We start from the raw sequence: 25,613 nt of genomic DNA, 5'->3' as shown, positions 1-25,613 counted from the left end.
GTATAATGTATGGAGCTCTGACCCAGCAATTCAAAGACCTGGCTTTAGAAACTAGCTATGCTTCTTAACTAGTTGACTTTGGGTCAGTAACATAGACATTTTGGGTCTTCATTTACTTATTTTCAAAATGGGCTAAATAATAACATGATCACAGAGATAGTGCATGTAAACAGTGTTAATGAATAGTACGGGCAGTAATTGGATTAACATACATTCAAATAAATTGATAACATATATTCAATGAAAAGGTCAGTTCTACCATGTTGACTCAGGAAAAAGTAAACTGTAAAAAACAACAATAAGAACAACAAAGTTTTTTTAAAAATCAGAAAGTGTGGCTTTTAGCTTTTAGTTCATAGATTTATATGAATGAAAAAAAAAGTCTTACAAATCATCAGGACCAGTGTTAAAAAATAGGCTTTAACTACATTCTAATCAATTGGTGCAGGTATGTGAGAGTACTGTGTTGAGAGAGAGTCTGTATTTTTAGGTTCAGAAATGAAGAGTGCTTTGATTGATCAGTGTGATCTGTCGTGGATGAAGGAGGATGAAAGACAGTTTACTGTCATCTATGTATTTTCCATCCCTAATTTCATATAAATTCTCATTACAAAGAAGAACATGCCCTGACTGGTGTGGCTCAGTGGTTTGGGCATCTTCCCACAAACCAAAAGGTCTCCAGTTCGATTCCCAGTCAGGGTACATGTCTAGGTTGCCAGCCAGTTTCCCGAATGGTTGGCATATGAGAGGCAACCAATCAATGTTTCTCTCACACATCAATGTTTTTTCCCTTTCTTTCTCCCTTTCTCCCCCTCTCTCTAAAAATAAATAAATAAAATATTTTTTAAAAGGTGAACATGTCAATAAATATACCTTAACATCATTTTCAATGGCTCTATGGTTTGCCATAAAACCTTCTATAAGAAAAAAATTGAAAGAACACACATTTAATTCTCACAAGGTTAAAAGTAATCTCTTTGATTTAAACTACTAAAATAATTAGAAATTAAAGCCCTATATTTGCACAATAATATTATGTTGTTTAGAAATCTAAGGAAACTTAGCCAATACATATTATATATTACAAAGGGAGAAGTGGTAACATGGTTGCAGTAATTTTATTCTCTCAAAAAGCCTATTTTAAAAATCAATAAAATAGCCCTGATTAGTGTGGCTCTTTGGGTTGGGTACTGTCCCACAAAACCAAAAGGTCACCAGTTTGATTCCTGGTCAGGGCATATTCCTGGGTTGCTGGCCAGCACCCCAGCTGGGAGTGTGCAAGAAGCAGCTGATCCATGCTTCTCTCCCTCTCTTTCTCCCTCCCTCTCTTCCCCTATCACTAAAAAAATAAATAAATAAATTTTTGTAAAATTCAATAAAATAATTTAGGTACTTGTTAAGTATCAGCTATACACCATGAATCATGTTAGGTATGTGGAAGATATAAAGCAGTCTACCATAGGATCCCTACCTATAGGGAATTTATGAACAAATAAAAGACCAGACATGTACGAGAATAAAACAGTAAAGAACCTGTTCTAGGCTCATCAAAGTTCTATCTTTTCAGAATAGTAGTACAGGTATGAACCCTATTACTCTAATAATTAGCAGGCTAAAATATTGTAAGTCCAAAGTCTAAAAGAAATTCTAAAAGATGTATTAGGTTGAACCATATTGCCAATATTTAACTATTTTTGACTTATAAAATGGGCTATTTTTTATGATTTTACCTATGGTAAAACTGTACTAATAGGCTACAGAGAAATAGGATGTCTGGGAATAAAGGATAAGTAATTTTTAGTGAACAAAAGGGAAATAGGGAGCTAAAATGACCAGTCAGACTGATTTGCCAGGGACAGTGGAGTTTCCTGGTACATGAGACTTTCGGCACTAAAACCAGGAAACTATACAACAAATCAGGAGCAATTGGTCACACTAGGGAGCAGCCACATCAGTTCATATTTTCCATTGGTAATAGAATTAGAAGCAGCGTTTCTATTTTTTAGGTATATTTCATTGATTATGCTATTATAGTTGTCCCATTTTTCTCCTTTGCCCCCTTCTGTCCAGTACCCCCATTCCCTTCAGCAATCCCCCTGCCTTAGTTCATGTCCATGAGACATACATATAAGTTCTTTGGCTTCTCCATTTCCGACACGATTCCTAACATCTCTCTGTCTATTTTGTATCTACCAATTATGTTTCTTATTCCCTGTAGCTTTTCCCTCATTCTCCCTCTTCTCCCTCCCTGCTGATAACCCTCCATGTGATCTCCATTTCTATGATTCTGCTCCTGTTCTAGCTGCTTGCTTAGTTTTTTGTTTGTTTGTTTGTTTTTAGTTTTAGCTGCTGATAGTTGTGAGTTTGTTGTCATTTTACTGTTCATAGTTTTGATCTTCTTTTTCTTTGGTAAGTCCCTTTAACATTTCATATAATAGGGGCTTTGTGATGATGAACTCTAACTTGACCTTATCGGGGAAGCACTTTATATGTCCTTCAATTCTAAGTGATAGCTTTGCTGGATAGAGTAATCTAGGTTGTAGGTCCTTGCTTTTCATAACTTTGAATGCTCCTTTCCAGCCCCTTCTTGCCTATAAGGTTTCTTTTGAGAAATCAGCTGATAGTCTTATGGGAACTCCTTTGTAGATAACTGTCTCCTTTTCGCTTGCTGCTTTTAAGATTCTCTCTTTATCTTTAACCTTTGGCATTTTAATTATGATATGTCTTGGTGTGGCTCTCTTGGGATTCACCTTGTTTGGGATTCTCTGAGCTTCCTGGGCTTGTATATCTATTTCCTTTGCCAAATTGGGGTAGTTTTCTTTCATTATTTTTTCAAATAAGTTTTCAACCCCTTGCTCTTCCTTTTCTCCTCCTGGCACCCCTATTATTCGGATGTTGGAACATTTACAGTTGCCCCAGAGGTTTCTAAGCCTCCCCTCATTTTTTTGAATTCTGTTTCTTCTTTCTGTTCTGGGTGAATGTTTATTTCTTCCTTTGTTCCAAATTGTTGATTTGAATCCTGGCTTCCTTCCCTTCATTGTTGGTGCCCTGTATATTTTAATTTATTTCATATTGTATAGACTCCACTTCTTCCTTTATTTTGTGGCTGTACTCAATCATTTCTCTGTGCATCCTGATCACCAGTATTTTGAACTCTGCATCTGATATGTTGACTATTTCCATGTCCCTTAGTTCTTTTTCTGGAGTTTTGATCTGTTCTTTCATGTGGGCCATATTTGTTTGTCTCCTCTATTTGGCAGCCTCCCTGTGTTTCTGTGTATTAGGTAGAGCTGCTCTGACTGTGTTTGCACATCTGTTACATTATAAGAGGTGGAGCCTTAGATATTCACCAGGGCAGGGCAAACTGCTTGGCTGCTTTGTGGCACTGTATGTTGGGGTGGTGTCAGAGAGGGAACAATGCCACTTGCTTGGTCCTCTTTTCAGTCACTTCCCCCACGTCCTGTAAGTGACTGGCACCCTTCTAGCTGCTTCCATGGTGCTGATTCCACAAGTGGGAGGGTTTGTGTATGTTCTAGGACGCAGTTGACCCTGTGAATGGACTCTCCTGAGAGATCAGCAGTTTCTTCCACTGCCACAACCCCCATTGGATTTTACAGGCAAAGGTTATGAGGTTTATTTCCCTAGCACTGGAACCCTGGGCTGTGTGGTCTGGCCTGGGGCTGGGATTGCTAACTCCACAGTTGTTCCTCCTGGTTTTTATCTACTGCATGTGAATGTGGGATTGCCTGTTCCACTGGTCACTGCTGCCACCTTGCCCCACATCCCCTCAGCCCTGTTGCCCATCTCTGCCCCTCCTACCCATTTGGATGAATGTTTCTTCTTTAACTCCTTAGTTGTCAGACTTCCATACAGTTTGATTTTCTGGCAGTTCTGGTTGTTGTTTTTTTTTTTTGTTTTTAGATTGGTTGTTATCCTTATGGTTGTGCAAGGAAGCAAAGAATGTATACCTATGGCTCCATCTTGGCTGGAAGTCAGAAGAAGGATTTCTTATATAAATATTTTTAAGTGAACAAATTTACCTTATCAAATTTTGCAGATTTCCCTTTGGGTACATTAACCAGAGGAACTCTTGTGATCTCCACAGGCCAGAATCGGCAATCAGCAATTCGCTTCTGAAAACTACATATCAAGAATCAGCCCATTATCATCATATGTAAAAATGGAATTAGTACAATTTAGATTAAAGGGAAGTATTTCTCTCTTTTAAAAAGCAATGGAATACACATATATAAACTTTTATTAGGTAAGTGGGTTTTTTTAAACCCTCTCAAATCTATAAATTTATAAATATATAAATTCTGAAAATCTACTGCTAACAGAGGCAAGTCATACATTTTTAGAGCAATTTTGCAATATGATCAAATGCCTTAAAATGTTCATAATCTTTGACCCAGAAATTCCACTTCTAGTGATATTTTATAAAGAAATAATCAGACAAGTATGCAAAAATAGTATAAAATGTTTGTCTCTATTGTGAAAACAGGGTAGGGCATTTAGTAGTATCAGTTGACTGACAGTAAAGAGCTGTTTCACTACTTTCATCACAGTAAGAAAAAAGCTGATCATGCAACTTTTCTAAGATCTATTTATGAATTAAGGTCATAAGGCAAATTACCACACTGAAATTTGGAGACACAGTCAAGTACAGAAAATCATAGCTGAGATCAGCTTACAGGATACAGAAGTCCCTGCAGTCTGTAACAGGTAGAAACAATTTGAGGGTAATTTTGATGTATTGCTGGAGGCTGAGTGTGGAGGCTGAGTGTTTGATGTAGGGGAACCAATCTTAAAGGTCCCCCGCACTTTTTTCAAACAAGGAGCCCCAGAAGATTCTTACAGTGAAGATAGGGTAAAAATCCTCTTAGGCAGAGAGAAGGAAAAAGTAAACATTTTTGAGTATGCCCAGAGTATTCTTCACAACAAAGGCCTACTCTTTAAGGTAAACTACCAGAGATCTATTTGATCCAGGGTAAGTGTAATTAGACACCTCCAGCCCTAGGTTTCCTGCCTCACATAAAGGCAGGAAGAAAAAAGGCTATACAACGCTTGTGAAGGTCACAACCCAGGGACACAAACTGATTAAAATACTGAGATTTAATCATAGGATTATAGAACACTTCCCCTCCCCAACACCTTACCACTACATCAACAGAATTCCAGTATGATAACAGTAGATTATAACTGAAAGACTACAAAACACAGACCCCATCTAAGAAACAGTTCTTAGGCAAACTCAAAGACAACAGGAGAAAAGCAAACAAACAAACAAACAAAAACAGGAAACTGGAGGCCTTTAGCACCTACAGCTAGAGCAGACATTAAACACAGCTGAGCTCCTAGATAGATTAACATAAAACCTCCCACTAAAAAACCTAATTACCTCATTTCTTATTACTCAGTACATAATGTCCGGCTTTCAATAAAAAATTACAAGATCAAAAGTACTGTCATTAAATAAACTTTCATGTTCATGAACCTCAAAAAAATAAATTAAAAATTGTATGAAATACTAAAATGCAAAAAAAATACAGTCTGAAGAGATAATGCTAGTATTAAGAACAATTCGCAGATACGGCACAGATCTTGGAAAGGTCAGATGGGGAATTTAAAATAACCGATTAATATGTCAAGGGCTCTAATTAAAAAGCAGAACAACATGCAAGAACATATGGGTAATGTAAACAGAGAGATGGAAACTCTAAGAAAGAATCAAAAGAAAATGCTAGAAATCAAAAACACTGCAACTAATATGAAGAATTCATTTGATGGGCTTATCAGTAGACTGGAAATAACTGAGGAAAGAACTAGGGGGCTTGAAGATATGTCAATAAAAACTTCTCAAACTGAAATGGGAAGGGGGAAGATTGAAAAAATCACAACAGAATATCCAAGAACTGTGGGACACTTACACAAGATGTAACAGGTACACCAGAAAGAGAAGGAGAAAAAGGAGCAAAAGATGTTATCTGAGGTCGTAATGGCAAAGAATTTTACCAAAGTAATGAGAGACACAAAATCATGGATCCAGGATGCTCAAAGAACACCAAGCATAATAAATACCTAAAAATCTACACCTGGGCATGTCATATTCAAACTGTAGAAAACCAAAGAGAAAATGAAAATCTTGAAAGAACCCAGAGGGGAAAAAACCACCTCTCCTTTCAGAAGCCATACAGGCAAGAAGAGAATGGAGTGAAATATTTTAAGTTTTGAAAGGAACAAATCAGTATTCCACTGTACCCAGTGGGATTATCCTTCAAAGGTGAAAGGTTTGAGAAATAAAGATTTTCTCAAACAAAAATGGAGGGAATTTGTGGGCAATAGACCTGCCTACAAGAAATGATAAAAGTGTTCAAAGAAAAGAAAAATGATATGGGTCAGAAATTTGAATCTGTCAAAGAAAAGAAAAGGGTGAGAGGACAAAATAAAGTAAGGTGAAAAATTTTTATTTATTTTTATTTTTAATTGACCAAATGGATAATGTTTGTTTGAAGTAATAATAGGAACAATGTAGCCTTAACAAAATATCAGCCAATCAAACCCAACAATGTATATTTATATTATACACCATAATCAAGTGGGAAACCAGAGGTATACAGAAACTCACCAAAATACCTGCTTAATTTTTCTGTAATTCTAAAAAATAATCTACTAATTGAAAATAAAACAATAGTGCATTCAGATTATACATATATTGATGTCTCTGTTTCTCACCTTTCCCTAATCACCAAGTCATTGTGACAAAGACCAGTAGTTACCTATACAGTATCAAGTTGTCCTGTTCCTGTTTAGTATCTAAATACTGATTTAATCTGGGCAAAAACCATCAAAACACTATTTCCTAGCCTCTTTTGCATATAACGGTGACCAATGGTTGTCAGGTTCCAGGAAGGTTCTATAAGAGGGGCTAAAAGAGCCAGCATGTGTTCATTTTTATCCACAAGTACTCCCCTCTCAACTTTCTGCCAGGAATGTAACTGCGCAGGCTGGAACTCCAAGAGCCATTTTGGACCATGAAACAAGCTTGTGGATGGAGAGCACATGTTTAAAAGGGTAGAGCAAAAAGAAACACTGAGCTTGGATACCTCATTACATTGAGGAGCCACCACACATTCCAGCTCTGAAGTTCTTGTACATGAATGAGAAGCAAGAACCCACCTTGGCTAATTCACCATCACTAGATGCCTCTGTTATTAGCCGGTGTACTGAAAGAGAGTCTCATATCACCTTAACTATATACATAAAACTAACAAAAGCGACATTTCTTCCCACCTACAGTCTTTGTTATTTAGACATATTCCTTTTCTCTTCCTACCTGGCCACTGCAGGAGGCTCAAGATAGCAACGACTTTCCAAGTCCCAAGTAATCCTTTTCTTTACGGTCTCTGATTGGTTCCTAAATTCCCTGTCCTGTAAAATAAGAAGACAGATACTTTTGTTCCTTCTGCATGCCATGGTTTCATCCTGCTCAAATTGTGGGGCATTCTTTTAATGGACTTGATTATAATACTTTTATTACTACTACTATTATTATTACCATAAGTATGACACTACTGTAAATACTACACATAATACATCTCAAATTTTAGGGTATTTTTCTATTAATAAAGTACATAAGATAAATTACTTATATTATCCTTACATCAATCCAGTACTAATTCACATAACATTAATCAGTGATTCTCAATCCTGAATGCATGTTAGAATTCTTTGGGAGCTTCTTTAAAAAATAATCAACACCTTGCTATTAGTATTATTTAAAAGTAAATTCTTATGTAATTGACCTGGGTTAAGGCTTGGCCATTATTATTGTTTTAAAAGCTTTCCAGGTGATTCTAATGAGCAACTAGTCTTGAGAACTAATGATTTAAACTAAAATATAATATAATCTCTAAATATTTAAAATAAAATATCTGATCAAAATGAAAATATAAATCTAAGAACAACATGAATTTGCACTAATCACAATAGTGCAAAAAGACACTGCGCAATGTTTTTCAAATATTTTAACTGTAGCTCTACTACTTAAAATATTTAGTGTCAGATGTTGAAAATAATTCAACCATCTCATCCTACAGATTATTTCAGTGAGACTATAAGAAACTATAACAAAGATCTCACTAGAGTGATGATCTGGGAAGGAATTAGGAGGAAGCGGGGAGACTTTGACATAGGTCAATTTTTTATTTTGACCTATAACTGTATTATTACCTACTCAAAAATAAATTTAGAATTGATTTAATTCAAATGTACCCTTTATTTTTAGACTTAATATGTCCGGAGACTTTTAAATCAAAATTAGATAGATGCCTATATTATTTTCACATGTAATTGCTTTATATTAATAGGTGATGGTGTATATAAATTACAGTGATTCATAAAATATTTCATCTTATGTCAGTGCATTGAGTTTACCACAGAAAGACTGCATAACTCTTTCACCTCAGAGTGGTTGAGTTCTCCTTCTTCTTCTTCATAGGGCCCACCAACAATGAATGCATCAGGAATGTTATTAGCTCCTGGAGCCAGAATGTTGGCAATAGGCCATTTTTTGGGCCGGGGGACAGGTTCTCTTTCCCCTCCAAGCTTCAGAGTTCCATTCTTAAAGAAAATAGGGTAGTCTTTCTGTAGAAATAAATACCATACAACAGGAGATTTTTGTAAAAGACTTTGAAATGGACAAAAAGGATTATTAAAGTGTCTTTATAATGGAATGCTCAGTATTATCTAACAAACCCTTCTGTGATTGATTATCTGATTCTGTAGAAGGGCCTTGCTCTTCATTGTCTTTATGCTGTAATTTGTTAAAAATTGATACTAATGGAAATTATTCTTGTCCACAAATATGCAAGTATATTTTGTCCCGTGGAGATATAATTGATTATTGCCTTGTGGCTAGTAACAAGTTTTGAATAATTTGCAATTCATTTCAACAGTCCTGATTGCTTACATATGAGTCCTTTCTTCGGATTCTCCTTTGAACAGTTTTAAACCTTTTTGTTATCTTATATTTATATGAGGGTCATGATATAGCTTTCTAAAAATTATCTTTTAAAAAACAAACTTAAATTTTACAACAGTCTAAAATATAAGCATTTTCATATTTATAACTTATCTAAAATATATTTGCAGTAGAAAATTGATAAATATGCAAATAGGAAACTTATAAAAGGAAAATTTTAAAATCCAAAATTTAAATTAAAACATGATAGATATTGTTAATAATTAATATGTCAATAAGCATGTTCTCTGTGAGGATAAATAAAAAATACCTAACTCTTGTGAAGAAGGGGGCATTTCTGTATTGGCAAAGAGAGAACTTCTAAAAATCTGCTCCACCATAAAAATAATAAAAACACTGACAAAAAATGGTCAAAATTAAGGGTGCCAAGACCATTCAACGGGAACAGAGCAGCTTTTTCAACAAATAGTGCTCAGAAAACTAGTTATCTACCTGCAAAAAGAATGACGTTGCACCCTCACCTAACATCACACACAAAACTTAACTCAAAATAGATCAAAGGCCTAAACCTAAGAGCTAAAACTATAAAACTCTTAAAAGAAAAGAGAGGGAAAAAGCCTCATGACATTGGGTTTATCAGTGATTTCTTGGTCATGAACTACAAAAGAAAATAGGGACAAATTGCACTTCATCAAAATTAAAATCTTTTGTACATCAAAAGATACTAACAATAGATTGAAAAAGACAACCCATACAATGGGAGAAAATATTTGCTAATCACATATCTGATAAGGGATTAATAACTAAAATATACAGAGAACTTCAAAGGCTCAAAAACAACAACAAAGATTCAAAAAAAGAGCAAAGAACTGGAATATATATTTCCCCCAGAAAGATATACAAAAGGCCAATAAAGCACATGAAAAGTTGCTCAAGTTCATTAGTCATTACGGGAATACAAATCATAACTGCAAGGAGAATGTCACATCACACCTCTTATGTTGACTATTATCAAAAAACTGAAAATGAGTGTTACCAAGGATGTGGAGAAATTTGAACCTTGTGCATTGGTGCTGGGAATGTAAAATGGTGAAGAGTAATTGGAGGATTCTATACTGAAAATGTAAAAATAGCAATAAAACAGGTGGGAGTATTAACTAGTTCCATCCTTTTAACAAGCAATTTGAAAATCTTGATCAAGAGCCTCAAAAGACCCATATACAATCACTATAGAAAGTTGGACTAAGAATATAATATGGAATTAAGAGAAAGTTTTGGATAAAAAGTATATGACACAAAATCCACAAAAATATGATTAAGTAATTGTATAGAAATACATCCAAAAATTGTCAATTTAAAAATGTTTTACATATTTTTATCATAAATGTGTATTTATTGATGTAATTTATATGTAATCTATAATATATTATGTATAATATATAAACTATAAATATGAACATCTATTTGTAAAATAGAAGTAAACTTTATTTTTTTAAGCTTAATATAAACCTTAGCTATTAACAGAGCTTGCTGTGAATGAAATCTTAGCAGGTGAAGAAGAGATGTCCATGTGAGTGTTTAAATCTATATAAATATCTGGCTATAGGGTTTTACCTCTCCACTTGATGGGACTTGCAGACCAGCCATGTAGTTCTGCAGGGGCCCTACTGGAATGAAGGATTCAGGCACAGAGTAGGCAGCCTCCAATGTGACCTTCAAAAGATTGCCTCCTAATAGCTGGGCTGCAGTCAGTAAAGGCTCTGCCACAGATACTTTAACTTCAAGAGTGCACTGCTGCAAAAATAAAATAAAATTATGCAACATTTTGAAAATGCCAGAGATCTCCCTTTTTTTCCTTATTTCATTTGAATATTACATCATTGTTTAAGATAAAAAGGTCAAGTGTCTTTCCATATAGAGGATTCAAAAAACTTTCTCTAGGTCCCATGAATTAGACAGAGATATAGCCAAGAAAAGAACATTATCCCTAAGCTAGAGTGCTTCTCTTCTACAATGCTGAAGTCAAGTATGTATATACAAATACATATAGAAGAACACCCTAGCTGGTCTGGCTCAGTTGGTTGGAGTGTTCTCCAGTGCACAATAAGGTTATCGGTTTGATTCCCGGTCAGGGCACATACGCAGATTGCAGGTTCAATCCCCAGATGGGAGAAGGCAACCAAATGATGTTTCTCCCACATCCATGTTTCTCTCTTACATCAATGTCTCCCTCTTTTTCTCCCCCCACTACACACCCTCTCTCTTTAAAAGCAATGAAAAAATATCTTCAGGTGAGGATTTAAAAAAAAACAACCCAGAAAAGAAAAACCCAAGTACATATCTCAGAGGAATTGGAAGGTTCTATACTTAAATGTTAATAATGGTTGCATATGAGTGTGTGAGATGGGGTACTTTTTTTGCTAGTCTATATCTTATGTTTATTCTGTAATTCAAATGTAGTGCTTTTTAAAAAAACTTTCAGGTTTTTATGAAATATTTATAAACCATATTCTTTAACATATTTCTATTTTTTCAAACATGAAAAGTTTCTTGTCAACATGAATAAGCGCAAGGAATAAACTTTTTAGAGGGTCTGCCAAGGATTTTATGTTAGTGATGTAGCCAAGTAGGGTGGGCAAGACAACTAGTGTTTTTTAAATTAGAGAAGAGACAACAATTTGTTTATTTTCATTTTATGTCTTAGAAGTCAACATTAGTAAGAATAACTAATATTGTTATTAAATAATTAAGTATCCTACTAATGAGAAATTCCCAAGTTATTTCTTTAATAGAAATTTTTATTTGGAAAATGTAGTGCTTTTTAATAATAATATTTTTCAAATATATTTATATACTCATATATAGATGCATATATATTTTATACATATACAATAAAATTGGGTTTAAAATGTGTAATTATATGCTAAGCACTTTATTATATCATTAGGAATATAAAGATAAAGAAGACATGACCCAATTCATCATGAAATTCATTTTATATGTCCAAGATTTAGAAAAGCTATAATAGAGGCCTGTACAAAATGCCCTAGCCAAGAAGCCCAAAGAGGAAATGAATAATTAATTATTGGGGTACAGAGAAGTAAGAGATGATACTTTCGTAAAACGAATTAACTTTTAGAAGATGAATAGGAACTCAGAATCTGGATAAACAGAGGAAGAAACAGAAATTAATTCTGAACAAAAAGAAGAGTTTTATGTAAAGTATTGAAGCAGCATCGTGTATTCAGTTCAAGTGTTAGTAAGTAGTTCAGGATTTTAGAACATAAAGCACAAGGAGGAGACTGCTGAGAGATAAACTGAACAAGTTGTAAACTCATTTCATAAAGGTTGTCTCATGCCTGCTAAGGAATCTGGACCTTAACATGTAATCAGTGAGTGAATCTATAAACCATACAGAATTAGCAAGGGAAGAGATGTGATCATCTTTACTTTTAAGCCAACCTCTAAGGAGTGGGAAGCCTGAATTGAAGGGAGGTAAGGGCAGTTACAAAGCTATGTGTAATGTTCCTGGTGAGAAATTATAAGACAATAAAGGGTAGGAATGAATCTAAGAAGAGAGAGTCCAAAGGTGCTTAAGATATAGAAAAAGTTGAATCTGATGAAAGGCGGATTTGGGAATTCGTTGTACTTAGGGTCTGAAGGAGCAGTCATGGATGTAACATAGGTTCTATGTATGTCCTATGATTTCACAAATAGGTGATGCCACTAGTCAAAATAACTAAGATAAAAGGAAGAGTGAGTATAAGGGTGGATACTGAGTTTAGTTTTGGAGTGTTGAGTTTCAGGTGCTTGTGGTATATCATCAGAGAAAAATCCAGCAGGCGGTTGTGATGTCTGACATTCTGAAATTCAGGAGAGGGGTTTGGGCTGGAGCTGTTGAAATAGAAGCCTTCAATATACTGGTAACTTTTTATTTTATGGGTGATCCCTCTTACCCCCGGGAGTATGAACACAGACTAAGAAGAGAAGATGGCTAAGAACAGGCCTTTTGTACTTAAGGACATGCAGAGGAAAGATCTAGTACAGGAACCTAGAAAGGTACAGTCAGTGAGTAGGAAATCAGAACACCAAAGAAAGGAAAGATTTTAAGAAAGAGGCACTGAAGATTGTGACACCTCTGGTCCATATACCTCTGAGAAGGTAAGTAATTGTCCCTAGGTTCCTAGCTTGTATTATTCAATCAAGACAAGGACTATTGGAAGGTGAATTGGAGTCTTCTTTCTGAGTACAAGTTTATTTCATTTTATCCTCTGAGTCTTGCTTAAATAAAAGATTAGTGAGAACTCTCAAGCAAACGGAAATTAACTGTTATATATTTTTTCACTGAGTATGTAAAACAAGTAACCCAGTATTATTGTGTATAATTAGCAAATATCATGAGGGCTACAATCCATTTGACTAACTTTTCTTGTATAGGTATCTAGGAAAATCAACAGTACATAGGCTGTCAGATCAGATCCAGGAAGTCAGACTGAGCTCAGATATATACCTCTCTCCAGCACAAATCACATGAAATGACAGAAAGATAATAAATTATATATTTATATCCAATTAAAGGATAATGCTATAATAGCCCCAGAAAACAAGAAATGCCATCACTAAACTAAACATTTCTAAGGAACTCTTGAAAGATAGAAATCCAACTAAATCAGATCTACAAAAAAAAACAACACAACCCTAGAATAAATCATCGTAAAATAAGAAGAGGACCACAGCAGATGCAGGAGTGGATTGTAGCAGCTCCAAGGTCAGAATCAAAGAGAAGCATAAAAGGGCCTACAGTGATGGTTAATTAGAGAATTGCAGTCAGAACGCTTGGGTCAATTGGGCCCTCCTCTCCTTTACTTATGCAAAACAGAAGGTAGCTGTGGTATGTGCCGAGAGTGAGCGCACCTGCACCAGAGTGGCGAACAGTGCTCTAAGAAGTTACCGATCCCCAAGGGGAATGGAAAACACAAGCCAGAAGACAAAACAGTAACACAGCCTACCACTTTATGCTTCCTCTCCTCCAATAACCAGAGGCAGGCTACCATACCAGGAAGTATGTTACATGCATTTATATACTATTTAATTTAATCCATCAAGACATAGCTCAAGAGGCATTTCCATGGTTAAGCCTTTCCTACATCTACCTTTGGGCAAAGTAACCAGTACCAACTCTGTGCCCACTCTGCCCATGTGCCCTGGCCCACCATTTAATCATACTGAGTTAAAATCCATAATATGTAGATTATGGACTCCTAAGCTTAGACTCTGCCTTATTTACTTTTGTTTCCCAGAACCTAACACAATGCCTGTAAAAAGAAGGTGCCTGATAAATTGGACTCAACCGAATTGAACCTTAATCCCAGACAAACTTGTTAGACTGAATGGTAGGCTGAAATATTGAAAGTTAAAACTCTGATTACCTTAACACCTGATCGAAGAAGCTCTAAGGGAGAACCTGGCACAGGGTGCAGTGGGACAGTTGTTTCAAATGAACTCTCTCCTGCAAAAAAAGGCCAAGTCAAGCCAAAAAAGGAAAGGTTAGGCAAAGATAAATGTGCTCATCTTTTCATCAAATCCTTCACATTCAATGAGGCTGATTTTTTCATTTCACTGGAGTTTAATTTTATGAGCTTTGTTATATCTGCTTTTGAGCAAATCATACATCTCACCTTCCACTAAAGGAAGAAGGTCCACCACAGCTTGACCAAGAACTAAGGTCTTTTCATCTTTCTGTTTCTTTTCCTTTGGTAAAACTTCAGTCACAGTTACTAGAAAAATAAAAATAAAGAAAATGAGAACAAGTCTAGCTCACCCATCAGATAACCGAGGTGCAACAAGAAATGCATTATCAAAGAAGTTTAAGTTAAGAAAAATAAACTTTGACACCCAAGAAGGCACCATTATCGGTAACTTCTGATGGAAATACTGGACCACCTCAGTGACTTTTTTCTGTAACAACTCTGTAATTTTATAAATATAATGTTGGCAGATTTATAAAGATCATATTAAACACATAAATTTAGGAAAAATGACATCTTTATAATGTTGAGTAGTTCTGTCTAAAAACATGGTACGCCTTTCCTTTTTTATTCAACCTCATGTCTCTCATGTCTCTCAATGGCATTTTCTTTACAATTTGTTTCTATTAGGACCCAAATAAAGTCCAGACATTTATAATTAGTGGATGTCTCTTTTACTCCATTGGTTCCTTTTCCATTTAATTAGATTTTTCCCAATTTATTTTTTCTAAGAAATTGTCCATTTTTATCTAAGTTTTCAAAAGTAATAGCAGCCCTGGCTGGTGTGGCTCAATGGATTGAGTGCTGGCCCATGAAGGAAAGGGTCGCTGGTTTGATTCCCAGTCAGGGCACATGCCTGGGCTACAAGCCAGGTCCCCAGTAGGGGGTGCACAAGAGGCAGCCACACATGGATGTTTCTTTCCCTCTCTTTCTCCCTTCCTTCCCCTCTCTATAAAAATAAATAAATAAAATCTTTTTTAAAAAAGCTATAGCAAAATATTCTTTTTATGCCTTTTTAAAATTGTGGTAAAATACACATTATATAAATTTACCATAACCATTTTTATGTGCGCAATCAAGTGGTGTTACGTATGTATCACCAGCATCCATCTCCATAACTCTTTTCAGCTTCTAAAAGTAAAACTCTAGCCATTGCTGGTGTGGCTCAGTGGATTGAGTGCCAGCCTGCGAACCAAAGGGTTGCTGGTTTGATTCCCAGTCTAGGGCACACGCCTGGGTTGCAGGCCAGGTCCCAGTAGGGGGTGCATGAGAGGCAACCACACACTGATGTTTCTCTCCCTCTCTCTAAAAATAAATAAATAAAACCTTTTTAAAAATAAATAAATAAAAGTGAAACTCCATACTCACTAAACAGTAACTCCCGATTCTCCTCTCCCTCTGGCAACCACAAGGATATTTTCTGTTCCTACGTATCTCACACTCTAAGTATCTCCCATAAGTGGAATAGCAAAGTATTTGTCTTTTGTCACTGACATTTCACTTAGCATAATGTCCTCAAAGTTAATCCATGTTGTAGCATGTCAGAATTTCCTTCTTTTTTAAGGCTGAATAATATTCCATTGTATGCATATACCATATTTTGTTTATCCATTCATCCATTGATGGACATATGGATTGCCTCCCTGTTTTACCTTTTGTGAATAATACTTCTATGAACACAAGTGTAAAATATCTCTTTGAAAACTCTTTCAATTCTTTTCGATATATTCTCAGAAGTGGAATCACTAGATCATAGGGTAATTCTACTTTTAATTTTTTGAGGAACCACCAGTTTCCACAGTCACTGTACTGTTTTGCAGTTCCATCAAAAGTGTACAAGTGTTCCAATTTATCCACATCCTTACCAACACTTGTTTTTTGGGGGGGGGTTAATTTTTTATTTATTGATGAGAGAGAGGGACATCAATCTGTTGTTTCACTCATTCATGCATTTACTGGCTAATTCCCTGATTCTTGTATGTGCCCTGACCGGAGATCAAAGCAGCAACTTCAGATGTATCAGGACAATGCTCTAACCAACTGAGATACTTAGCAAGGGCTTCTGTTTTGTTTTTGTTTTGTTTTTTGATAGAAGCTATCAAAATCTTTTAAAAGCTATCCTAATGTATAGACATTAGGTGGTATATCACTATAGTTTGAGTTTGCATTTCCCTAACAATTAGTCATGTTGAGCATTTTTTCATCTGCTTATCAACCACTTGCAGATCTTTAGGAGAAATGTCTCTTCAAGTCCTTTGCCCATTTTTAAATCAGGTTGTTTTTGTCGTTGTTGAGTTTTAGGATTTCTGTGCATATTATGGATATTAATCCCTTATCAGATGTATAACTGGCTAATATTTTCTCCCATTCTGTGGACTGTGTACAGAATAGTAGAAGATCTTTTTATGCAGTTTTTAAAAAATATTTCATTAAGAAATCAAGATGGCAGAATGAGTGGAAGTCACACTGACCCCCTCCCAGGACCAATCTGGAATTACAACTAAATTGTGGAGAAATCACCTGGAACAAACAACTGAACAACAGCAAGAGAGGAGCCTTATAACCTCAGAAAGACAGAAGAATCAGTTTTAGCACAACCCAACTGGTAAAGAGTGTGGTACAGACTGGAGAAGGTGGGCAGGGTGTCCACAGGCGGCAGCACCAGAAGGATATTGAAATGGCCAGCTGGATCCCTCTGAGAAGAGTGGGTTCAAAACCATAAGGAGGAATCTCCAGCCGGCAGCACCAGAGCCCAAAAAGCATACAGATAACAGCCAGCTGCAAGAAAAGCGGCAGGGTTGCTCTCTGCCAGAGACAGGTGGCTGGAGATGCAAGAGCCTTTTAAAGGGCCAATGAATAAATTTTTATTTGCAGCCACTTACCTTGGGCTCTGGCAAAGGCAGGGGCAGAGTGGACTAGAGATGCCTGAGGAGAGACTGGGAGGCTTTGGGGAGAGAACTGAGAGAGTAGCCAGTGAAATCCCTGTGCTGACTCCTCCCCCATGTGGCAGCAGCCATCTTGCTCAAGCAGACCACTCCCCAGAGTGGCAGCAGCATGAGAGGACCCAATAACCCCGCCCCCAGGAGGGACTTCACCTCACCCTGTGGTGTCTAAGTTGGCCTGCTGAGTGCAGAGTGACTAGATTAACAGCTGAAGGAGACAGCCACAGACAGGAGATTCCTGGAAGTCTCTAACAGACTGCCTAAGGTCAGACAGGGACAACATCTGACATCATCAGGCAGATCCAGCAAGAAAAAACAGATATCTCCTACCATAGAAGTTCACACCACAAAGTCAGGAAATCAAGACGGATCACTTTAAGAAGCAGAAGCAAAAAAGAAGAGTCTCACAAATAATGGGAAGACAAAGAAACACCCCCCAGTCAAAGGGAAAGGAGGAATCCCCACAAAGAGAACTAAATGAAATAGAGGCAAGTAAACTATCAGATAGTGAGTTCAAAACAATGGTTCTAAGGAAGCTCAATGAGCTCAGTGAGCACAGAGAGAATTATAAAAAACTACAGGGAAACTATGAGGAACTTACTGCAAACTATATCAGCATGGAAAAGGGCATAGGAACTATCAATAAGAGACAAGAGGAAATGAAGAATGCAATTTCTGAATTGAAGAACGCAGTAGAAGGAATCAAAAGCAGGCTAGACGAAGCTGAGGACTGAATCAGCAAGCTGGAGGATAAGGTAGAAAAAAGCTCCCGGAAAAAGCAAGAAAATGGAAAAAGACACAAAAAGAATGAAGAGGCTTTGAGGGAAATGCAGGACAACCTGAAATGTAATAATATCTATATATTAGGGATACCAGAAAGAGAAGAAGAGGAGCAAGGGATAGAGAGTCTGTTTGAAAAAGTGATGATGGAAAACTTCCCTAATTGGAGGACAGAGAATGACCAGGGAGCACAAGTCCAGGGAGCACAGAAGGTCCCATTCAAGAGGAACCCAATGAGGCCCACTCCAAGACACATCATCATGAAAATGGCAAGTAGCAAAGACAGAGAATCCTAAGGGCAGCAAGGGAGAAAGAGGTAGTAACATATAAGGGAGCCCCGGAACGGCCAGCAGCTGACTTCTCAACGGAAACACTACAAGCCAGAAGAGAATGGCAAGAAATATTCCAAGTCATGAAAAGCAAAGGCCTGCAATCAAGACTGCTCTATCTAGCAAGGCTCTCAGTTAAAATAGAAGGCAAAATAAGGAGTTTCCCAGACAAAAGAAGGCTGCAAGAACACACTTCCACAAAACCAGCACTGCAAAATATACTAAAGGGACTGTGTTAAGACGATGAATAAAAAGAGTTCATGAATACCCATTCCTTTCACAGTCATCAATACTTAATATTACCAATACTTTTAATACTTATTAATCTGATTGTGACAGTGATGTGTTATTTTAATTGTTCCTTTATTATTTGTTGAAACTAAACCTATTTTTTCTATATGTCTTGCTTATTTCTATTATTTTTAGAAAGCTTTAACTGACTTTTTGGTATTCTTTATCCATTTTTGATTAAAGGTTTGTAGAATTTTTGCCCTAGAGAAACCCCAAATATTTTTAGATGTGTTGCAAATATTCTCCTATTCTATTACTTGTCCTTTAACTTTTTTTATATGTATATTACTGTATAGTCTTAAATGTTTAATATAGTCAGTCATATTGTCAATATTTTACTTTATAGCTTCTGGGTTTGAATAATTTATTTCAGGGTAAGAAAAATATTATTTTGTATTTTCTCCTAAAACTCCTTAGATTTTACATATTGATTTTTAACTCACTTGAATATTTGTTGTATGATGTGTGAAATAGGGCTCTGTATTTGTTTTATTTCAAGTAATAGTGGCCCATGCAGCTTATTTGTTGAATAAGCCTTATTTTCCCGATTGATTTGAAATATCAATTTAATCATATATTACATTATTAGATATATACATTTGTTTCTAGAATGCTCATTTTATTTCATTGATCTACTTGATTATTTCTGTGTTGGTGTCATGTTGTTTTAATTGCTTGAACTTTATAATGGATTTAAATTTTTTAATATTTTATAATGGATCTTGACATTAAAAAATAAATAAAATCAATCTGCATTTAAAAAAATAAGAAAAAAAGAAAGAAGGAAGGAACTCCTACCTTTTGTGACAACGTGGATGGAACTGGAGAATGTTAGGCTAAGTGAAATAAGCCAGTTGGTGAAAGACAAATGCCATATGATCTCACCTATAAGTGGAATCTATTCAACAAAATAAACTAACAAACAAAATAAACCACAGGCACGGAAACATGGAGACTGAAAGTGACCAGAGGGGATGGGGAAGGGGGACAATGGTGGAAAGAAGGAGAAGAGACTAGACAAAGAACATGCATGAATGACCCATGGACATGGACAACAGCGTGGGAATTGACTGTGGGAGAGGCAGGCAAAGGAGGAAAAATGGAGACAAATGTAATAGAATAAACATGATTTAAAAATTAAAAATTAAAAAAATAAAAATAAAAATCATTTCATTAAGTCTAACTTTTCTATTTTTTCTTTTGTTATCCTGTGTCTTTGGTATCATAGCCAAGAATTTATTGCCAAACCTAATGTCATGAAAATTTTTCCTATATTTTCTCCTAAAAGATTTATTGCTTTAGGTCTCACACTTAAGTTTTTGATCCATTTTGAGTTAATTTTTTAAAATCACATGTTAGAGAATGTCCAATTTCATTCTCTTGCATGTGGATATCAAGTTTCCTAGTACCACTTGTTGAAAAGACTGTCCTTTCCCCCACTGAATGGTCTTGGCAACCTTGTAAAGTATGGTATTAGCATATACATGTGAGGGTTTATTTATAAGCCCTCTATTCTATTTCATTGTTCTATATGTCTTTCTTTATGCTGATTTCACACTGTTTTGGTTACTCTAGATTTGTAGTAAGTTTTGAAATCAGAAAGTGAGAGGCCTCCAATTTTTACAGATTGTTTTGGCTATTTGGGGTCTCTTGAAGTTCCATATGAATTTTATGAAGAGTTTTTCAATTTCTGCAAAAATAATTGACATTTTCATAGGGATTGCATTGAATCTGAAGATTTCTTTGGATAATATTGACATTTTAACAATATTAAGTCTTCCAATCTATGAACATGGGATGTGTGTCCATTTATTTGTGTCTTAACTTCAATTTCTTTCAGCAATGCTTTGTAGTTTTCATTGTGCAAGTTTTTCAGCTTTTCATTGTTCAAGTCTATCAATACTTCAGTTATTTCCTAAGTATTTTATTCCTTTATATGCTATTGTAAATATAATTGATGTATACTTTAATTTTCAATTGTTCATTGTTTATAAAAACTGCAGCAGATTTTATGCTGTATTTTTATCCTGCTACTTCATTGAATTCATTTATTCTAACTGTTCTTTTTCTTGTGGAATCTATAAGGTTTTCTACATATAGTCATATAATCACTGTAATTTGAATTTGTAGCAACTTAATTTAGATAAAATAAAAAAACTCTGTTCTTGTACACCTCCATCCTCATCCTTTTGTTATTTGTGTCACAAAATTATATCTTTATACACTGTGTACACTAAAACATAAACTAATAATAACTTTAAATGCACTAGTCTCTTAAATTATATAGAAAACAAGATTTGAAGTTACAAACCAAGTTACACTAATACTAGATTTTACACTAATGTTTTTTTCTTTAAATGTATTCATCAGACAGGGGGCAAGATGGTAGCAGAGTGGGAGGATAGGTAACACATCTCCTCCCAGAACCAAACTGGAAATAAAACTAAAGAGGGAGCTACTGATCAAGATGGCAACGTAGTTACACATGGCTTGTCTCTTCACACAACCACATCAAAATTACAGCTAAAATATAGAACAACCATCACTCAGAACCATCAGAAATTGAATTGAATGGAAGTCTGACAACTACATAGTTAAAGAAACCATATCCATCCGGACTGGTAGGAGGGGTGCAGATATGGAATGGGCTGATCTCTCACCCACATGTGGTGGATAAAAATTCAGGAGGGATATCTCAGGAGTGAAGAGTCCCAGCCCAACACCAGGCTCCCCAGCCTAGGATTCCAGTGCCAGGAAGATAAGTGTCCACATCTGCTGGCTGCAAAAACAAGTGGGGTTTGAGTCAGTGGAAGAACTTTCTGGAGCCCCAAGCAGTTCCTCTTAAAGAACCCACACACAGACTTACCTACTCAGACACACTCTCTCTGAGCTCCAGTGCCAGGGTGGCAGCTTAAAAGGCACCAGTGGCATACTGAGACAGGCTGAAATGTCTGGCATCAGGGTGGGCAGAGGCCATTGTCCCTTTTCTAAGTCCTTCCCCTGCAGAGCCGTGGAGCTGGCAGACTGGTGCCATATCTGAGACTTCATCAACCTGGCTAACACTTTTTGACTCACCTTGGAGATACCCAGGGACTCCACCACACCCAACTTACAAGCCCACCCAAGCAGGATAAAAATTCAGCATAAAATCTGCTGTGGTTTTTCCATATGAATGGCTGGTCTTGGCACATGCTTCACAACTTGCTAAATCCTATCAACCAAGCAACAGCTGGCTTCAGTGAGCTCCAGGCCTGGCACTAGCAGCAGCCAGATTAGTTTCACAGCTTGGCTTTTCCTGGGAATCTCCAAGCCCAGCACAAGAAGAAGCCTTCTCAGATTGCTTTATAGCGAGGAAGAGTGGCTCCAGGCGAAACACAGGTGAGGGCTAACCTTAACCTGCACCACCAGGAAAACCCTAGGGCCAGCGCACCCAGTGGACAGACACAGACCACTTCGAAGAACCACCACTGCGCCCCTACACAGCTGATCCTCCATGGAGGGCAGAGACTGGAGGTCAGTGGTCACAGCTAATATTGCAGCTGACTGGCCTGGGTAAGTTTCTCCCATTGACCTGCCAACAGAAACCATAGCTCAGCTACAAGAGGAGGGTGTGCTCAGGTCACACTCAGGGTACACCTCAGATATCTAGCTGGGGTTATAGGGGAGGCTGTGCCACTGGACCATACAGAACACCTACTACATTAGGCTACACTATCAAGACACAGAGTCAAAGCAGCTCTACCTAATACATAGAAACAAACACATGGAGGCTGCCAAAACCAGGAGACTAAGAAACATGGCCCAAATGAAAGCACATATCAAAACTTTAGAAAGAGAACTAAAGAAAATGGAGATATGCATTCTATCAGATGCAGAGTTCAAAACACTGGTTATAAGGATGCTCAAGGAACTTAGGAGGACCTCAGCAGCATAAAAAAGATTCAGTCAGAAACAAAGGATTCACCAATTGAAATAAAGAACAATTTACAGGAAAACAGCAGTAGAGTGGATGAAGTTGAGAATCAAATCAATGATTTGGAACACAAGGAAGCAAAAAACAACCAATCAGAACAAGAAGAAGAAAAGAGAATCCAAAAAAAATGAGGGTAATATAAGCAGCCTCTGGGACAACTTCAATAGGTCCAACATTCGCATTATAGGGGTGCCAGAAGGAGAAGAAACAGAGCAAGAAATTGGAAATCTATTTGAAAAAAATAATGAAAGAAAACTTCCCCAATTTGGCAAAGGAAATAGACATGCATGTCCAGGAAGCACAGAGAGTCCCAATCAAGTTGGACCCAAAGAGAACCATACCAAGACACATCATAATTAAAATGCCAAAGGTTAGAGATAAAGAGAGAATCTTACAAGCAGCATGAGAAAAGAAGAGTTACGTACAAAGTAGTTCCCATAAGACTGTCACCTGATTTCTCGAAAGAAACTTGGGAGGCAAGAAGGGGCTGGCAAGAAGTATTCAAAGTGATGAAAAGCAAGGACCGACAACCAAGATTACTCTATCCAGCAAAGCTATCATTTAGAATCAAAGGGCAGATAAAGTGCTTCCCAGACAGGGTAAAGCTAAAGGAATTCATCATCACCAAGCCATTACTACATAAAATGTTAAAGGGACTTATTGAAGAAAAAGAAGATCAAAACCATGAACATTAAAATAACAAACTCACAACTATCAACAACCAAATCTAAAAAACAAAAACAAAAACATACTAAGCAAACAACCAGACAAGAACAGAATCATAGGTATGGGGATCATTTGGAGGATTATCAGCTAGGAGGGGGAAGGGACAGAAATGGGAAGATGGTGCAGGGATTAAGAAGCATAACTTGTAGCATCAAATTAGACAGGGAGATGTTAAGAATAGTATAGGAAAGGGAGAAGCCAAAGAACTTACACACACAACCCATGGACATGAACTAAGGGGTATTATTGCTGGTGGGAAGGGGGATACCAGGCAGAGGGTGGCAAAGGGAAAAAATTGGGACAACTAGAACTGAATAACCAATAAAATATCCTTAAAAAACTAAAGAGGGGAACATTCACCAAAAACAAACCAAAGACCACCTAAAAAAGAGACTTTTAACCACCTCAAGACTGGTAGTAAGGGAAGGGTTGATTAAGACACTGGCCCCAATAATAGGGACAGTGGCTGAGGTGGAAGCATGGTTATGGGAGCTTCCCCTAGAGAGGTGAGAAGCCAGGTCCACAAACGGGCTTCCTAACACAGAGTCCCAGTGCCAGGATCAGTGGATCACACAGCATCCAGCAGTGAAAGGCCATGAGGTTTCTCTGTGCTGGGAAAAGACAAAACGCACTGGAGACAAAGCCACTACTTTTTAAAAATATTTATTTATTTTTAGAGAGAGAGAGAGTGGGGGAGAAGGAGAGGGAGAGAAACATCAATGTCTATTGCCTCTAACACTCCCCGCATTGGGGACCTGGCCTGCAACCCAGGCATGTGCCTTGAGTGGGAATAAAACCAGCAAGCCTTTGGTTAGCAGGCTAGCACTGAGTCCACTGAGCCACACTAGCCAGGGCTATTTTTTTTTTTTCTTTAACTCTTAAAGGAGCCAAAACACAGGTTTTGTTCTCACAACCACTCACTTTGAGCCCTAGTGGAGGGAAGGCAGCATGGATTGCAGCTGAGGTGCATCTAGAGAGAGAGGCAATGGAGAGAGAGATGGGAAAGCAGCTGTGAGGCTTTGGATGCTGGGAAATACTTGGATTCCACAGCAGCCTTCTTTCTTGAGAAGAGCAAACCTCTCCCAGGGAAAGCAATTACCTTACCCTGTGAGATGCTGCTCACCCCACCCTCCCTCTGGAATCCTTCTTATTCTACCCTGCATATTTTTTTTTCCTTTTATTTGGTTTGTTCAGTTTTTTGTTTGGTTTTTGTGTGTGGTTTTTCTTCTTTTTCTCCCATCCTGCATCATAACACCTGCTGAGGAGACAGCAACATACATGAACTCATTGGGTGTCAGAAACTGGCTGTAGGGCACAGCCATACCATACACTCTGGCACTCAGGAAACAAACTGGCACTGCTCCTTCATGAGAGAGCCATAAAAACCCCCTACTGGTTTCTGGCATACCCAAAATCTGGACTCAGGAGGCCCCACTCATTAGCCTACTACAGGCCTTACCTTTCTGAGTACAGGGAAATAATCTCAAATAGATTCAGACTAGTGTCGCAGGGGTGGAAGAATACAACCACTGTCCTCCCTGAATTCTGAAAGACACTGGCCACAGAATATCCAGGAGTCCCATCAGCCAGGTTCCACCAGAAGTCTTCTCAGAAACAGTCAGGTCTACAACCAGTCTAAGGTGAACAGCAGGCTGGCAGACAGAGGCAGATCCGGTGGTGTCTTTGGTGGTTTGCTGATAGACACTTGGACCCATTGCTCCTAAAACACTGCCTTACTGAGCAGCTTGGCCCATCCTGGGTAGAGCCAAGCCCAAAGAAATCAGCTACAAACTGTCAGTGACTTGTAGCTTCAAACGGGCTTGTAGCTGAGCGCTAGCTATGGATAGCACTTGACACTGACTTATACCAGTCTCAGACACATTAGAGCCACATCCAAAGGCAGAACCCAGGAGACAAGCACTATACCCTGCTGAGACAAATCTTTGTTCTTTTAATTATTTTTGTTATTTTTTTCTTTCTCATAGCCTTATAATTTTTTTCTTTTTCTTCTATATTTGGTGCTTTATTTTTTCTTTTATGTCCTTACTTTAATCTTACCTT

General features: G+C 37.2%; 1 protein-coding gene across 1 annotated transcript in view; it reads right to left on the bottom strand.

Moving 5' to 3' along the window:
* CFAP70 (cilia and flagella associated protein 70) overlaps positions 1 to 25,613 on the bottom strand; it is a 107,205-nt gene that overhangs the window by 69,165 nt on the left and 12,427 nt on the right. Inside the window, 6 exon segments of the mRNA XM_054572412.1 lie at positions 4,041 to 4,140; positions 7,337 to 7,431; positions 8,464 to 8,646; positions 10,598 to 10,777; positions 14,413 to 14,492; positions 14,662 to 14,760. Coding sequence (XP_054428387.1) covers positions 4,041 to 4,140; positions 7,337 to 7,431; positions 8,464 to 8,646; positions 10,598 to 10,777; positions 14,413 to 14,492; positions 14,662 to 14,760 — 737 coding nt within the window.

This window comes from Pteronotus mesoamericanus, unplaced genomic scaffold, assembly GCF_021234165.1.
Source record: "Pteronotus mesoamericanus isolate MK-2021 breed Mesoamerican mustached bat unplaced genomic scaffold, CSHL_Meso_final contig_24, whole genome shotgun sequence".
In the NCBI taxonomy this organism is placed as follows: domain Eukaryota; kingdom Metazoa; phylum Chordata; class Mammalia; order Chiroptera; family Mormoopidae; genus Pteronotus; species Pteronotus mesoamericanus.
This window is presented reverse-complemented; position numbering and strand designations above follow the sequence as displayed.